Here is a 17363-nt window from a genome sequence, read left to right on the forward strand (position 1 = left end):
ATGATCCTTTCATGATAAAAAAAAATCTATCTATCTATCTGTCTGTCTGTCTGTCTGGCTGTCTGGCTGTGTGTGTGTCTGTCTGTCAAATTTTACATATAATTTGCAGATTCATCTAGTCACAGTGCATTAATGAAACCAATTCATGAAATCGTGTTATTAAATATCTTGCTGTGTCACGGAAACCCTAGTTGTGTCTTTTGTTGCACAGAGCACATTAGGGGAGGAGTCTCGTTTGGCATTTATATATCAGCCGTCGGTCCAGTCTGGTAAACAAGGTGCGCTGCTTCTGCTGTGCGAGCGGGTCGGGTCCTTTAGCGAATTAAATGTTTTTACACATTTAGGGTTGATCTGGAAGGTTATTTCTCTCCAACTTCAGCTACAGTGATAGCTAAGTTTGGAGAGGTGAGAAGGGGAAAAGTCGTGTTTTGTGTGTGTGTGTGTGTGTGTTTTTTGCGAAGGAAATATCTGCAACGAGGATTTACTTTGCGGACCCTACAAAGGAATTCAATAGTGGAAAAATAAAAGCGAATAAATAATACAATAAATTTAAAGCACAATGGACAACGCTGCATCTAAGAACCCTTGCTGTGGTAAGTTGCCTTTATGGATTTGTTGAGGAGTATAAGGGTGCTGTACATTACACATTTTCACATATAAACGGATTTTAGCTTGAACAAAATACAATTAAAATAAATTGGATTTTTATTTTTTATTTTTTTTTGTCTTCAGAAAGAATTTGCGAATTCTTCATGTCTGCAAAATTCCTCATTTACCTCGGACATGCCTTATCAACCTGGGTAAGAGCCTGTTTGCATGACAGCTGATCGCACTTATAATATGTTAGTCACTACAAGAACAGAATAAACACATTTTTATATTCCTTATAATATATATATATATATATATATATATATATATATATATATATATATATATATATATATATATATATTATTCATTATAAATATGAATTATTATAATGTCTCAATAATCCATAATCGGCAATGTTATACGCATGAACCCCATTGAAATATAGTTATTGATATCACACATTTTTTATCGACTTATTATTATTGTGGTTTTGTTACAGGGGGATCGCATGTGGAATTTTGCTGTGGCCGTGTTTTTGGTGGAGCTGTATGGCAATAGTTTACTCCTGACAGCCGTGTATGGACTGGTGGTTGCAGGGTCTGTCCTCTTGCTTGGTGCTATTATTGGTGACTGGGTGGACAAAAACCCCAGACTGAAAGGTACACATGAAAAAGCCCCCAGCCCCCTATCATCATGCTTAGAGCTTGCAGGATTAACATTGTTCTAGGCAGTTATTGTTCAACATGGGACATCACCATGCAGTGATATCGGTCTTGGAGTTTTATTATGTCCATTATTCTGCCATTTCTAACCTGAACCTTATGCAATTAAGTGTCTGGATTTTCTTCCCTAATTTCAGTGGCACAGACATCCTTAGTTGTCCAGAACAGCGCTGTAATTCTTTGTGGTATCCTTCTGATGGCCGTTTTCCAGTTTAAAGAACAGCTTTCCACATTGTACAATGGGTGGTTACTGGTGAGTGTTTGAAAAACTGGTAGCTTCCAATCAAAGCTGTGGTATATAAATCTCAGTATTTGCTTAATGAGTCAACAGTTTTTCAAAAACACAAAGAACAAAGCTTTATTTATGCACTGATAATTTTAGTTGTTCATACGGCAGTTTTTGGGTGGCGTTCTGTTTTGTTTTTGCATTTTTTTGTCACTCTGAATGTTGCATTTCGCTTTAAAAGTTTGGAAATATTTTTTTTTTCCTGTAGTTTTCAGTGACTAACAGCTTAAACCTTCTTACAATATTTTGGGTGATTTTTATCTTAATTTATAGCATATAAAAATGGGAGGTAATGTTGTCAAAATCAGAGAGTGGTCCGACTTTTTTACATGGCCTCAGCATAAATTCATGTTAGTCGTGTTTCTTGTTTGTTCTGAAACAAGACACATTGGTAACAAAAATGATAACATGCTGTCAGCAGAATCAGGTGGATGTCACTTTAATAAAAAGCATGTTGATTGGTCAGTATTAGTCCTTTGAGTCTCCTGTTAAAGGGTTGGACAGCTGTAACTTTTGTGTATACAATAACAAACAAAACCTGCTGTTCTTTGTGTTACTGAGGTCGAGGACCCATACAGCAGACAAAATGGGGCACTTACAATGAACCGTTCTGGACTGTGCCTGAAAAACTGCTTGAATTTAAGGGCTTTTTTTGGCACTCAACTAACAACAAAACATCTGCTCATCATATTTTTTGACTCAATGACATATTTTGTAATTACATGTTTGTTGCATTGCAGACATCATGCTACATTATGGTCATCACCATCGCTAACATCGCTAACCTGGCCAGCACAGCTATGTCCATCACCATCCAGAGGGACTGGGTGGTGGTTGTAGCTGGAGATGATCGGAGCAAATTGGCAGGTCAGGATTTCAGCTGTTGCAAATGTTCATAATGTAGACGAATGGTAAATCTTTGGATGATCTTCTACCTTTGAGCTCCACACATCTTAAACTCTCATTTATTGTGTATTACTCTTAATTTCTCCCAGTTGAAGAAACCATAAAATATTACAACAACTCAACTTTCTCCAGCACACATCTTATCTTTATATACTGCATGCATCAGCTGTCACTCTTTATGACCCTGATTTTAAACCCAACAATATACCTTTGGTGAACCCAGTAACCTCAAGGAAATCTATCAAAACTAGACCATAGCTTTCTCATTGCCATGGAAAAAGTTTTTAACTATGTTTTTGTGTGTGTGTATGTTTTGTTAGATATGAATGCCACTGTCAGAATAATCGACCAGTTAACCAACATTCTGGCTCCAATGCTTGTGGGCCAGATCATGGCATTCGCTTCCCATTTCATCGGTTGTGGTTTCATCTCTGGCTGGAACCTGTTTTCCATGTGTTTGGAGTACTTCCTACTCTGGAAAGTCTATCAAAAGACTCCAGCACTAGCCATGAAAGCAGGGCAGAAGGACACTGATGACCAAGAGTTGAAACAACTAAACGTTCAAAAAGGTCAGCCTCAAATACCAACCAAAGTATTCATTGTAATGTTATTATATTCTAAACAACATTCAGTATGTTTACATGAACAGTTATTATTGAACTACAGCGTGTTTTTCCTTCATGCTATAGTCTGTCCAAGTATACATGAGGCAAATAAATATTTGAAGAAAGGATGTCAGTTGTCGTGCATCACCTCTGTCTGGCCAATTTTGGTCCAATTAAAGTTTGTTAAAATTGTATTATATAGGTCTGGACTGGTACAATTTCAGTCGGACTAAAGTGTTTACATGACATTTTAAAAAGACTTTTCAAAATCCATGTAAATGTACTGACTGAAATAAAGGGTCTGTTCCAAAACCTAGTGAGCAGCCTTCTGAGGCAGCATTTTTAAGGTATCATAGGCAGGCTCCTGACATGAAGGCTGTTCCAAATGGTAGTTACCTGAATTATGCTGCCTCATTAGATAACTTATTTTAGGCTCAATTTTAAGGTATAATCAAATGCATTCTTCCCCACGTCAGCACCAAGATACGAAATGAAGATGTGATTACGTATTATTGTTGCCAAACTTGCTAAGCTGTGTATCCAGGACACAGCGGTACAGGTTCGGGAAAATTCTTTAAAAATTGCCGGCACAGTACAAATCAGTTAAGACACACATTGATAAAACGGTGCCTAAAGGAAGAACTTTGCATGGTTCGAGATCATGGACGGTGTGCTGGGACATCGTGCCGCTGTTAGTGGAGAGACCACTCGGGACACCATGGCATGTACAGTTGGTCAGTTGTCAATGTTATCTGATCTTGCTAGATAGCTAATGCTACATATGATATAAACTAGATATTTTAGATAACTAGATGACAACTAGTGTGACACTGGAAACAGGGTGGTGTATTAAGGGTGGGTTTTAGGGCAATGCTGCAGGGCTATTGGCCCAATGGTGGGAACGCAGATTTATTTTAGTCTCTTGGCTCGAGGCTATTGGCCCTGGCTGACAAGCTGATAGCCCTGACTCGCACTGGCCCGATAGTGGAAATGTGGCTATTGAGTAGACCTATGCAGAATTTCATATTCTCTAATAAACCAATCTATGACTCATTCATTTTATCTTTGTGGTCTTTCAATTCAACGTTGCAGAGACTGGAAATAGTGAAAGTCCCATTGAAGGCTCCCAGCTGATGAATGAAGCTGCTGAGGTAAAGATGGTCACTGAGAAGAAGACTAGTTGCTGCTACCAGATGACAGAGCCCATCCGTACCTTCAAGGAGGGCTGGGTAGCCTACTACAATCAGTCCATCTTCTTTGCTGGCATGTCTCTGGCGTTCCTCTACATGACAGTGCTGGGCTTCGACTGCATCACCACAGGCTTTGCATACACTCAGGGCTTGAACGGTTCCGTACTCAGTCTTCTCATGGGAGCCTCAGCTATATCTGGCATCTGTGGAACGGTTGCCTTCACCTGGATCAGGAAGAAGTGCGGCCTGATCCGAACTGGCTTCATCGCTGGAGTGACCCAGCTCTCATGCCTAATGCTCTGTGTGGCCTCTGTTTTCGCTCCTGGAAGCCCCTTTGATCTCAGTGTCTCGCCCTTCGAGGAGGTACTTAAACATCTGTTTGGAGACAGTGCTTCGCTGCGAGAGAGTCCGACCATTGTTCCCACTATTGAGCCACAGGACCTGACCAACATCCCCATTTTTGAGGAAGCCCCCCAAGTGGAGTCCTACTTGTCTGTCAGTTTTCTCTTTGCTGGTGTCATTGCTGCTAGAGTTGGTAAGTAAATAAGCAACCAACAGGGAAAAAAAAAAAAAAAAACGAATAGATTGAAGTTTTATTTAGACATTTTGTTCTATTATCATTGGGGAAGAGGTTATATGCTTATCGTTTTAATGCTTAAGAGTTGTAAAGCCAACCTTTGAGTCCAAGATCAACCAATAAGTCATGTTTATGATAATTGTGTGCTGCAGTAATTTTTATGTGCATAGAGTACACTGTGTGATGTCACTTGACTCATTCTCCTCAGGTCTTTGGTCCTTTGACTTGACCGTGACCCAACTCATCCAAGAGAATGTGATTGAGTCCGAGAGAGGCGTCATCAACGGTGTCCAGAACTCCATGAATTATCTTCTCGATTTACTGCACTTCATCATGGTCATCCTTGCACCAAACCCTGAGGCCTTTGGCCTTCTCGTGATCATCTCTGTTTCCTTTGTTGCCATGGGACATATGATGTATTTCAGATTTGCCTATAAAAGCCTCCGGAGTCGACTCTTCCTCTTCTGCTCACCCGAGCAGAAGCCAGATCCCAATATTCCCTCACTTCCAAATTCTGTATAACTCTTTAAAGAGACCGTAGCCCTACACCTACTGGAGTATTGTGTGCTCTGCTCTTAACCTTGCCAGGGACCTGTTTAACTAACACGCATGCTTTAGCTGCTTGCAGTGCTTTTGTAGCTGCTTGCATTTGCCCATTGCAGTAGATGTTCTTAGCCATAAGCTGAAATAACATTTAACAGCATAGCTTGCTTTTGAGATAGAGGTAGGGGTGTTAGTCAAAAAAGCATCCAGTCCCACTTCATATTAGGTGTCTTTAACTACTGTGTACTAACATTAAATACATACAATACAATGTATTTAATGTGTTACTACACGTTGTTCTGCAAAATTCTCACAAGATTCACATTTGGTGCTACTGAGGTTGATAGGAGTATGGGGTAGGGTTAGGTTTAGGGTTAAGGGTAGGTTTAATAGTGTACTTACAATGTAATTACAGATTTAATTAAATGCAGGGACTTTAAATGTAAGTATAATGCAACAACATTTGTACATTGAGTACATTGTGGCAAATGCTTAAGTACATAATAGTTAAAGACACCTAATATAAAGTGGTTCCAGCATTCCTTACTACCTTGTGTTCAAAGTGCTGTAACAATGCCTGAGAACAAATTGTAGGGGGAAAAATACAAATGGAAAGGATGGTTCTTGTGGTTATACCATGCTTTAATGACTTTTGTATAAAGCTCCAAAGCAAGCCAGGCATATTTATTTTACTTTAACGTGTTTCATTGGTTTTTTTGATTATATGGTCATAGTTAACCTTCAGACTAGGCATGGAAGTTTTGCAATGCGCTCTACTTAGATAGTGTAGTTTTGTCATTTTTATCCCTCAGTGCTTTTTGCAATATATGGTTTAAAGTCTCTTTAATAGTTATTAGGTTCATGCTAGTTATTCATTCAGGTATGCTAATATATTTATACATTTGTAGTCAGTATTCAGTAACTTAGCTTCTGTGGTGCTACGTTATTACAACTATTCTGAAAAAGCTATGCAGACATACAGTTTATACATGTAACCAAAGTGGAATAGATTTTTTCCAACACATGAAAGTGAGGGAATTACAAACAGTTTCTTGTCTTATACATTCTGAATGGTGTGAACATTATATGATGGACAATTTATGGACATAGGCCCTGATACTCTCGCCCCACTGCAACTGGAATTCAAGTTCTTAGCACTATTGTTTCCTTTTTGTGACCTGTTTGATTTTAAAGTGATTTTAGCACATAATTCTTGTTCGTCAAGATTGTTACACAAGCACTTTACGTGATTATACTTTGTCCATTATGAAAGATAAGCGCAACAAGACACCAGGTTTTTCTCAAAACCTTTGCACAAGATTGAAACACTGATTGAATTTAGTCCATGGCTAGCAGGAATTTTCACTGCAATAAACCATGGAATTTGTTGATCAATATTTTATACTAATATCTGGCCCAAACATAGCAACAGAAATTGGATTTTAACCAGGTGCTTGCACTAAAAACTGCCCCACCCTTATCCTTGTGAATTGTATTTCCCTTTAAGTGATGCCACACCTTAGATTTCCCTTCATTCAAATCAACATGCTAATTGTTTAGACGTTCCATACAAAAAAGTAAATATTACAAGCTTGCTTTCTTAAAGTCTTTGTTTTGACACTTGGTACTGCATGCCCCTGCATGTCTCAAAGCCACAAACTTTATCCTTGTGGTACTGACATCCTCTTGAAAACCACAGTTGGCTTGACATACATGTGATTTGTAAGAGTTGTATAATTGTGAGGTTGGACATCAGCAGAACTTCAAATGCACTGACCAGAGAAGGGATTATTGAATCCATGCGGAAAAGTGTGGCTGATTTATTGTTGTTTTTTTTGTTTTAAGTGCAACTGGTCAGTAATGCAGATGCCAAGTTGATCTTTGACAGTAATGGTTTGTCACTTAAGCATTTTTAATATACCTCTAGAAAAATATCTGGATTTGTTTCATGACACACTTTGTCCTTATGAACATACTGTTGTTTTTTTAAACAGTGTGCACATTGTTATGTCAATGCATGGTATATTGTCTAGGTCTTTTTGTGAATGTGAATCCTTATTTACATCTGTAAAATATTTTTATATTCTCATGTTGACTAGTTGTTTGAATTAAGTTTTGTCCTACAATACAATGCCACATACAAAAGATTTGTCCCTTAACGGAATTTCAGAAAATAAAAGCATGCTTTTGTTAAAATGTAACAAATAATTTATGGAAAATATTGATTCTGATCCTGATGTGTGAAATGTTTGCAATAACTGTGGTTCACATTCCAATGTTGTGGAAATTGACACCTCAAGACTTGTTCGGAGTTTCCTTACTTAAACTGAAATAAAAACAGATTTTCATCCAAATGCAATGTTTCAGTGATTGCGAGTAGTGGTGGCCTTTTCAAGCCGTTTTTCTGGAAGAGATCCAGTTACAATTGTACAGGGTCACATTCCTCAAAAAGGTTAGCTGCTCATTTTTTCTTAAGGCTCTTTCAGACAGTCTTAGTTAATACAGTGACTGAAAGCGGAGATCATCTTGGCTTGCATGAGAACCAAGACAAAGAGTGACCCGATTACATGTGAGTGGATGACAGATGGAACACCTCCCCCTTTTCAGTGGGCAACAAATCAGGCTTGTCTGCTGGGTCTAGATCTTTTCCAGTCCCAATAATTAGCATGAAACTAACAGTCAACTTCACCCTGGTTTTTAGGACCAGCACTGCCAAATAACCTCTACTTACACTGCCTAGATGTAGAGTAAAAACTAGCAAAAGTGAGAGCAAAGTTCAATGTCCACTTTGATTGAACAAGAAATCCAGAGATCAAATGTTCTCTTTCATGATTTACTAAAGAAATCATCACACAAAATAAATTTCAGAATGTCCAGAATAAGTAAACATTGTGAAAAAGCTGGCCCGGAATCCAGAATTGGCACTTGCCAAACTTCATATGTTCCCACAGAATTAGAAAGTGCTTTCAGCTGCCCATAAGCACATTTAAATGACCACAAATGTTTTGCACAGAAAAAGCAGGAACAAAAATAAAAAAAAAAAAAAAAAATATCGGCAGATTCCGTCTGGACCTGCTAATACCTATAATATTGTACACACATTTAAGAGTTCACCGTTGATCCTCAAAAAATATAACCATGAAGACTTCACGACCTTTGATACATAGATATGTTTTTCCTGGAAAGCAATTACAATATAGAGGGGTTGACATTCTTTACCTTGTCTGTTTACATTAGGACACAAAAAGAGAACAACAGGATTGAAGTAACTTATGAGAGGCAATCAATTACCTTATGTCTCTACCATACTCTAATAAAATCAAAGAGAGGTCAAGCTAACCCCTGTGCAGTGTACAATGCTAGGTGTCAACAAATCTTTGCTATACCATTTGTAAGAACTTTAAAGCATTGCCAAAAGAAGCAAAGAGAGTTATTTCATTCAGAAACAGATTATAGAAGTTACTTTTCCCCCCAGTCCCCTTAACCCACAAAGCAAACATATAAAGCAATCCCACACATTAAGCACAAATGTAGTTTGTTCGGGATTACTTGATAAGGATTTTTAAAAATAACTTGAGAGTGGGATTAGAGAGTGGATATAAGATGAATATAGAGTGCAACCATTTAGCTCCCAGCCGTCTTGGTTCCAGAATTACTTTTTCCATTTATTTTATTCCCTCATAAGTATTTCATAAAATCCTTCATAAGAGTTCCAAGCTTTGTACCAAAGCAACCAGCTTCGAGATGAACCACATTACAAACTTTGAAATGAAGCAAAAAGGTATCCTTAAGGTATACTTAAAGGAATATTTCGGGTTCAATACAAGCTAAGATCAGTCAACAGCATTTGTGGCAAAATGTTGATTACCACAAAATTCTTTTTGACTTGTCCCTCCTTTTCTCAAAAAAAAAAAAAAAAAAAAGCACAAATCTGGGTTAATGTGATGCACTTACAATGGAAGTAAATGAGGTCAATCCGTAAACATTTCACCATTTCAAATAAATAGCCACAAGACAAACAAAATGCATGCTAACATGATTTTAGTGTGATAAAATCGCTTACTAACCTTTTCCATGTAAAGTTATATCCAATGTACAAATTTAAAACGACTGTAAAAATGACTACTTAAATTTACAGCTCAAATAATACATGAGTTTTAACAGAAAAATTAATGTAAGTGCTTTTATAAAATTATAAGCTTCACATTTCTGCATTTAAACCCTCCAAAAATTGGCCCCATTCACTTCCATTGTAAGTGCTTCACTGTAACCTCCATTTTTATTTGTTTTTTTAAAGGAGGGACGGTCGAAATAATTGTTTTGTGGTAATAAACATTATGCCACAAATGCTGTCGATTGAGCTTAACTAGTATTTAACCCAGAATATTCCTTTAACGTCTTTAATGAAGGAATGAACTACAATCCCATAAAGTATTCGTGAGTGACAATCAAAATAAAAACAGAGGAGAATGTGAAGTTTTTGTAAGTATAGAATCAATATATTTGAAGTATTTCTCCACATTTTTAGATATAAAAAAGTAGATTGAGAGTGTAGGGAGACAGGTGCAATACATAAAAGCATACAGATAAAGGTCAGGAGCTTAGCAACATTTAGAATGGGGAAAAAATGTGATCTCAATGATTTCAACTGTACAATAGCAGAAGACCACATCGAGCACTTTATTAGGACTAGTGTTTCTAATAAAGTGCTAAGCGAGTGTCGTTCTTCAGCAGCTAATCCCAAAATGAAACCAAGTAAAAAAAAATTGTGGCTTCAAAAGAAGCATTTTCCATCAATTAACAATCTCAGAGCTCACAGCAGTTCTTTGTCTTTAGAGATTTATACGTTATCGTTAATAATCAATTTGACCATGAAAAAAAAAAATTGCATTTACACTTGTGGAAACAGGCTGTTGCACAGGAAAAAATTCAAATATTTACCAATTTACAAAAACTAAGGGTGTGCAAAACTTCCAATTTTAATAATCGACAATTTGATCCATTTCTTGAACGACTAGTCAACTATTTGGCGTTAAGAATAATGTATAAATATAGCTGCAAGCAGCAATGATGGGCCCAAGCACCATGGGTCCATTTCCAACCGGTGGCTTTTGGAAAACAATGCAAGGTGGACACATGCATTTGGCATTTGAAACCATTTTGAAGCAATTTGGGTAAATACAATTTTTAAGTCTGTTTTAAGAGCCACACTTCCTGCTGCCAGGTGGTGGCGCTATGACCGTAATCCAAAATAGTCACATCCATGTGATTAGCCCCCAAGACTAAAAATACTTCTCAATTTTGATTTAAATCACACATTGCACACAGAAGATATGAGACTTCCTGTTTCCTATTTTCACCATTAATTTAATGCCTCGCCATGGCAACACCGTTCGATATATCAAAAATCTTTTCACAATTTAGCATCTTCATTGTCTTGGTATAATGTTGTCTAAATGTGGTGACAGTCTCATAAATCCCCTAGGAGAAGTATTTAAAAGTTCAGAGACTGCAATATTCAAAGAATCCAAAATGGCCGACTTCCTGTTGGGCGGACCTAATAACTATAATTATGAAAGTTGTCCGGCTTGATGAGAACTATATATGTCCCAATTTTGGTGCCTGTAGGTGAAAATGGGAGTGCTACAGAGGCCGTCTTACACACCCATTTTAAACCCGTTAACTGTCACTGGCCAACAGGTGGGCCATTTGAGTGTGGCTAAAAAACAAATGCTTTGTTTTATATCAAAAACTTCAATGTTCATATACTTGGTATAACATGAAAGCTTAAAAACTCAACTTTCAACTTCTGCAATCTATTTTGCAATTAGAGCATTACAGTGAAAAACAATTTAAAATGTTAAAAGACTGCATTTTTTAAAACCTGCGACATGTGAGCGACAGTAGGCTACTTATGTTTCGTGTTCGCTGCTTATGATCCAATCCAATGATTGAATAAAAAAACAGCATGCATTTCATTAGACTCGTTTGAGATGAGCAAATTCTGCGCAGAACCGATCACCGACAGGTGCATGCAGGTTAGTGATCTCCAGTTCGTGAACGAATCGTTCTTTTGAACCGGTTTTTTTTAGTGAACAAATTGAACTAGTTCACCAAATCAGACTGAATCATTTGAAACAGTTCATGTCTCGAGTCAACACTGATCCACAAGTTACTCTATCTTAACCTGTCTCTCGGATGTGCCTGACACTCCGAATCGAAATGAGCCGATAACTGGGAGTAATATGATCCTAGAACTGGTGATATCTGCTTTTGCCAACTCTTCTTTGCAATGAACCACTTCAAATAGTTCACCAATCGGACTGAACGCTCGGGTCACAACAGTTCTTGAGTCAACAGTACACTGAACTGAGAATCGCCTCTTTCAGAGGTGTCCGACATCGAAATGTATGTTTCAGGTGTATTTTGCTGAACAATAGAGAGTTTAACAAACAAAACATAATGAAAATACGTATGTTTATGACATGATTGTATTACCATTTTATCAACGTATGAAGATGATCCAGTCTACAGCTCTCGAGTCAACAGTACATTGAGTCGTTCGCAGCAGTTCTCGAGTCAACAGTACACTGATCCGAGGACAGCAGCTCTCGAGTCAACAGTATACTGAGTCGTTCGCAGCGGTTCTCGAGTCAACAGTACACTGATCCGAGAACAGCAGCTCTCGCGTCAGCAGTACACTGATCCAGCAAAACTTTAATTTTGATTTCACAGGATCTTTAAGTATTTATTTTTTACTTAAGAACGCTCTTAAAACATGTTAATTGTTGCATAAAGCTCTTAAGTGCCATTTTTCTAAGTAAACCGTAGGGTTGGGAAGTTAAAGGATTTCAAAAAACAAGATGACTAAGTTTATATAACCAATTGAAGAGCACAGTAGGTCAAGGCAATTTATTTCGCAACAGAAAAAACATTGCAGGAGTACATATTTGGCCATCACATAATGTGAAATCGGCAACAAGCAGGAGGACGATCTAATAGGAACACACACAGAAATGTGCCTAGTATTTTCTGCTCTATGCATTTTTATATACTGTATAAATGGATGCACTAATATCACTTTACTCAGGTAATTGTGCAGATGTGGTCTTTTGGGAATCATTCACCAATGGAGCTTGACTGTCCTCTATTGGACATTTCTGGTACTGCGTCTGAATAAAAACTGCCACCAAAAGGTCATTTTTTGATATATATCGACCTAAAATTTGGATGAGATCTAGGTTAGACATGTGGCTTTGATTTTCTATTAAATTTACATTTCAGTTGATATTTTTAGTATATTTGTAGAACATGCCCATGTTCCAGGTGGCACTATAGAGCTCCCCCTGCAACACCCCCCTCCCCGCAACTTGGCCCCAGCCCAAATGGCCGATGACTCTGATGTGTGTGCAAACCTTCAAGAGTTTTCATGCATGTTAAGTACCGAAAACCTTGAAAAGAAGAAGAATTCTTACACCGTTTCTATCAGGCGCTTCTGTGGCACGTTCCGGCTCTGACAAGGTTTTGTTCCATCCTCCACCCAGCGTCATACCCCACCGGACGCATTTCAGAAGCAGAGCGCTGCAAGGCAGCTGTACTGGCGAGATCACGAGATCAACAAACAACAATAAACTACTTTGCCTGTCCGACATCGACTTTGATTTTGTATTTTTTCCGGGCTGCTTCTGAAATGCACTGTAGCGCGTCTGGTGGAATCACAAGCATTGACCAGTGTGGCTGCAATCAGCTCCTGCTGCAATGTCAGAGCCGGAACGTGCCGCAGAAGCACCCGGTGTAATCGCGGCATTAGAAGAACAATAGGGCCTCCACACTTTCAGTGCTTGGGCAATAATAATAAATATAGCTGCAAGCAGTGATGACGGGGCCAAGCACCATGGGTCTATTTCCACCCGGTGGCTTTCGGAAAACAATGCATGATGGACACAGCAACAACTCAACATTAATGTAAACTTTGACCCTTATCATACAATGTGTAATAGATATATTCCACCATTCCAGTTTGACTACAACTTAAATGTAATTTAATCCATTGCCATGACAAAACTATTAAAGCTATCAAGCATCCCTTCACAATTTTCCATCAGCAGTGTCTAAACAATTTTGAAGTGATTTGGGTAAATGTAAGAGGACTATTTCAAAGTCTGTTGTAAGTGCCACACTTCCTGCTGCTAGTTGGTAGTGCAATGACTGTGACCCAAAATAGCTACATACCTGTGATTAGCCCCCAAAACAAAACATGCGTCTCAATTTTGATCCAAATCACACAGTGCATGCAGAAGATATGAGATACGTTTCCCTATTTTTGCCATTCATTTAGTGCAACACTGTTCAATATATCAAAAATCCGTTTGCATTTTAGCATCTTCAGTGTCTTGGCATAATGTTGCCCACATTTGATGCCAGTCACATTAAACCCCTAGGAGAAGTATTTAAAAGTTCAGGGCCTGCATTTTTCAAAAAGTCCAAATTCAATTCAAATTGGCCAACTTCCTGTTAGGCAGAGCTAATGACTGTAATTATTAAAGTTGTCCGGCTGGATGAGAACAATATACGTACCAAGTTTGGTGACTAAGTAAAACTGACCCCACCACTGTAGTCAAAAGGTGGCGCTACAGAGCCCCCCAGCCACCCCCATGTGTTAACTTTTGTCCAGGCCTAATGGACAACAACTCTGATGTGTGTGCTGAATGTCATGAAAGCATGCCAAATGCCTAAATATATATATATATATTAGTATGTATGTATGAAGGTATAACAAAATTGTATGCATTGCCATGGCAACACTATTTAAGATATCAAAAATCCCTAAACAGTTTCACATCAGCAGTGTCTTGACATTTTTCTTAAAAATTTGAGCAATTCAGGTAAAAATAACAGGGCTATTTTAAAGTCTGTTGAAAGTGTCACACTTCCTGCTGCCAATTGGTGATGCTATGACCAATTTTGATCTAAATCAAACAATGCACGCAGAAGATATGAGACACTTCCTGTTTCCCTATTTTTGCCATTAAATTAGTGCCTTGCCATGGCAACACCGTTCAATATATCAAAAATCCATTCGCAATGTAGCATCGTCAATGTCTTAGCATGATGTCACCCATATTTGGTACCTGTAACATGAATCCCCTAGGAGTATTTCAAATTCCAGAGCATGCATTTTTCAAACAATCCAAAATGGCCGACTTCCTGTTTGGCGGAGCTTATGACGGTCAGCGCGAAAGTTGTCCGGCTAGATGAGATCTACAATTGAAGTCAGAAGTTTACATACACTATGTCATTCAAACTAATTTTTTAACCACTCAACAGATTTAATATTAGCAAACTATAGTTTTGGCAAGTCGTTTAGGACATCTACTTTGTGCATGACATGGGTAATTTTTCCATCAATTGTTTACAGACAGCTTGTTTAACTTTTTATTGATTATATCACAATTCCAGTGGGTCAGAAGTTTACATTCACTAAGTTAACTGTGCCTTTAAGCAGCTTGGAAAATTCCAGAAAATGATGTCAAGCCTTTAGACAATTAGCTTCTGATAGGAGGTGTATTGAACTGGAGGTGTACCTGTGGATGTATTTTAAGGCCTACCTTCAAAATCAATGCCTCTTTGCTTGACATCATGGGAAAATCAAAAGTAATCAGCCATGACCTCAGAAAAAAAACATTGTGGACCCCCACAAGTCTGGTTCATCCTTGGGAGCAATTTCCAAATGGCTGAAGGTATCACATTCATCTGTACAAACAACAGTATGCAAGTATAAACACCATGAGACCATGCAGCCATCATAGCTCTAAGGAAGGAGACGCATTCTGTCTCCTAGAGATGAATGTAGTTTGGTGCGAAAAGTACAAATAAATCCCAGAACAACAGCACAACAACAACTTGTGAAGATGCTGGAGGAAACAGGTAGACAAGTATCTATAGCCACAGTAAAACGAGTCCTATATCGATATAACCTGAAATGCAACTCAGCAAGGAAGAAGCCACTGCTCCAAAACCGCCATAAAAAGCCTACAGTTTACAAGTGCACATGGGGACAAAGATCTCACTTTTTGGAGAAATGTCCTCTGGTATGATGAAACAAAAAATGAACTGTTTGGCCACAATGACCATTGTTATGTTTGGAGGAGAAAGGGTTAGGCTTGCAAGCCAAAGAACCCCATCCCAACCGTGAAGCATGGGGGTGGCAGCATCATGTTGTGGGGGTGCTTTGCTGCAGGAAGGACTGGTGCAAAAATAGATGACATCATGAGGAAGTAAATTATGTGGATATATTGAAGCAACATCAGCCAGGAAGTTAAAGCTTGGTCGCAAATGGGTCTTCCAAATGGACAATGACCCCAAGCATGCCTCAAAAGTATTGTGGCAAAATTACATTTCATTTATGCATTTGGCAGACGCTTTTATCCAAAGCGACATACAGTGTCCTTATTACAAGGACAATCCCGATGGAGCAACCTGGAGTTAAGTGCCTTGCTCAAGGACACAATGGTGGTGGCTGTGGGGATTGAACCAACAACCTTCTACTTACCAGTTCAGTGCTTTAGTCCACTACAATGACCTCAATCCGATAGAAAATGTATGGACTGAACTGAAAAAGCGTGTGCGAGCAAGGAGGCCTACAAACCTGACTCAGTTATGCCAGTTCTGTCTGGAGGAATGGGCCAAAATTCCAGTAACTTATTGTGAGAAGCTTGTGGAAGGCTACCCAAAATGTTTGACCCAAGTTAAACAATTTAAAGACAATGCTTCCAAATACTAACAAAGTGTATGTAAACTTATGACCCACTGGGAATGTGATGAAAGAAATAAAGGCTGAAATAATTCTCTCTACTATTATTCTGACAGTTCACATTCTGAAAAAAGTGATCCTAACTGACTTAAGTCAGGGAATGCTTTCTGCAATTAAATGTCAGGAATTGTGAAAAACTGAGTTTAAATGTGTTTGGCTAAGGTTTATGTAAACTTCTGACTTCAACTGTATGTACAAAGTTTGGTGACTGTAGCTCAAAAGGGATATGCTACAGAACCCCCCAAACACGGCCATCTTCTAGCTAGCGCTACAGAGCCCCCTCTACACACACATATATTAACTAGGGCTGGGACGATTCATCGACGTAAATCAACGTCATCGATTACAGAAATACGTCGATTTGCATAACATGTGTCGGCGCGTCGCAATGGAGTAATTAAAATGGCAGCGCCCGGTTTAAGAATGGATTCCCCCAAAGAACAAGCTGCAGCTAAAAAAAACTTGCCTATGGTCATCTAAAGTGTGGGAGTATTTTAGTCAGAGACCCAACAATGTGTTGTGTAAGCTATGCAAATTGGAAATGGCTCATCACAGCAGTACAACCGCAATGAATGAACACTTGAAGCGAAAGCATCCCAGAGTGCTTTGTCAAGACGGCAGCAAGGCAGCACCGTAAGACCCGTTTACTTTTTGTCCCCACTCAAGCATGACATATTAGTATTACAACACGTGTTTCTGTTAGCAGTAGTCACTTTAAACTGATTTTCTAAATGTTTCCTCATCCCCCCATGTTAAAAGTAATTTCTGCACCGCTGCTAACGTCGGGTGACCATACGTCCTCTTTTTCCCGGACATGTACTCTTTTTCAGACCTTAAAAATTTCTACATTTGTGAAAATGTCCGGGATTCGGCTTTAGTTGCATTATGATATGCGTCTGGTCTAATACTTCATTGTGTGTGTGCGCGCATATTTGCGTTGCTTTAAACCCTCTTTGTAAGTCCCGCCTTCTCGCACACCAACTGGTCAATTATAAGAGGCTTGCAGCAACTATTGGCCAAAATCCTGCCTGTCAATCTCTCCGCGAACGCACAAAACGCTGTTGTGTTTGGCATCAAACAGTAGCTTGACAGCAGCAGCAAATGACAGCTGAGTGGAAGCAATGCCC

At 38.7% G+C, this 17363-nt stretch overlaps 1 protein-coding gene across 1 annotated transcript; it reads left to right on the forward strand.

The window, feature by feature from the left end:
* The first annotated feature begins 260 nt into the window (after nt 1-260).
* Nucleotides 261-7777, forward strand: LOC127447255 (solute carrier family 40 member 1). The gene is made up of 8 exons (XM_051709017.1): nt 261-593; nt 733-800; nt 1094-1253; nt 1454-1569; nt 2343-2469; nt 2829-3077; nt 4206-4838; nt 5089-7777. The coding sequence occupies exons 1-8, from the start codon at nt 560-562 to the stop codon at nt 5400-5402; spliced, it is 1701 nt and encodes a 566-aa protein (XP_051564977.1). The 5' UTR covers nt 261-559; the 3' UTR covers nt 5403-7777.
* The last annotated feature ends 9586 nt before the right edge of the window (nt 7778-17363 follow it).

The sequence above is a fragment of the Myxocyprinus asiaticus genome, chromosome 10 (assembly GCF_019703515.2).
Source record: "Myxocyprinus asiaticus isolate MX2 ecotype Aquarium Trade chromosome 10, UBuf_Myxa_2, whole genome shotgun sequence".
Classification (NCBI taxonomy): domain Eukaryota; kingdom Metazoa; phylum Chordata; class Actinopteri; order Cypriniformes; family Catostomidae; genus Myxocyprinus; species Myxocyprinus asiaticus.

Bases quoted from the DNA above. Each gene is read 5' to 3' on its own strand.
- LOC127447255 (XM_051709017.1), top strand. From the start codon at position 560: ATGGACAACGCTGCATCTAAGAACCCTTGCTGTG. The intron at 1,254-1,453 runs GTACACATGAAA...CCCTAATTTCAG, and splicing joins CAAAAACCCCAGACTGAAAG to TGGCACAGACATCCTTAGTT. The intron at 1,570-2,342 runs GTGAGTGTTTGA...GTTGCATTGCAG, and splicing joins TGTACAATGGGTGGTTACTG to ACATCATGCTACATTATGGT.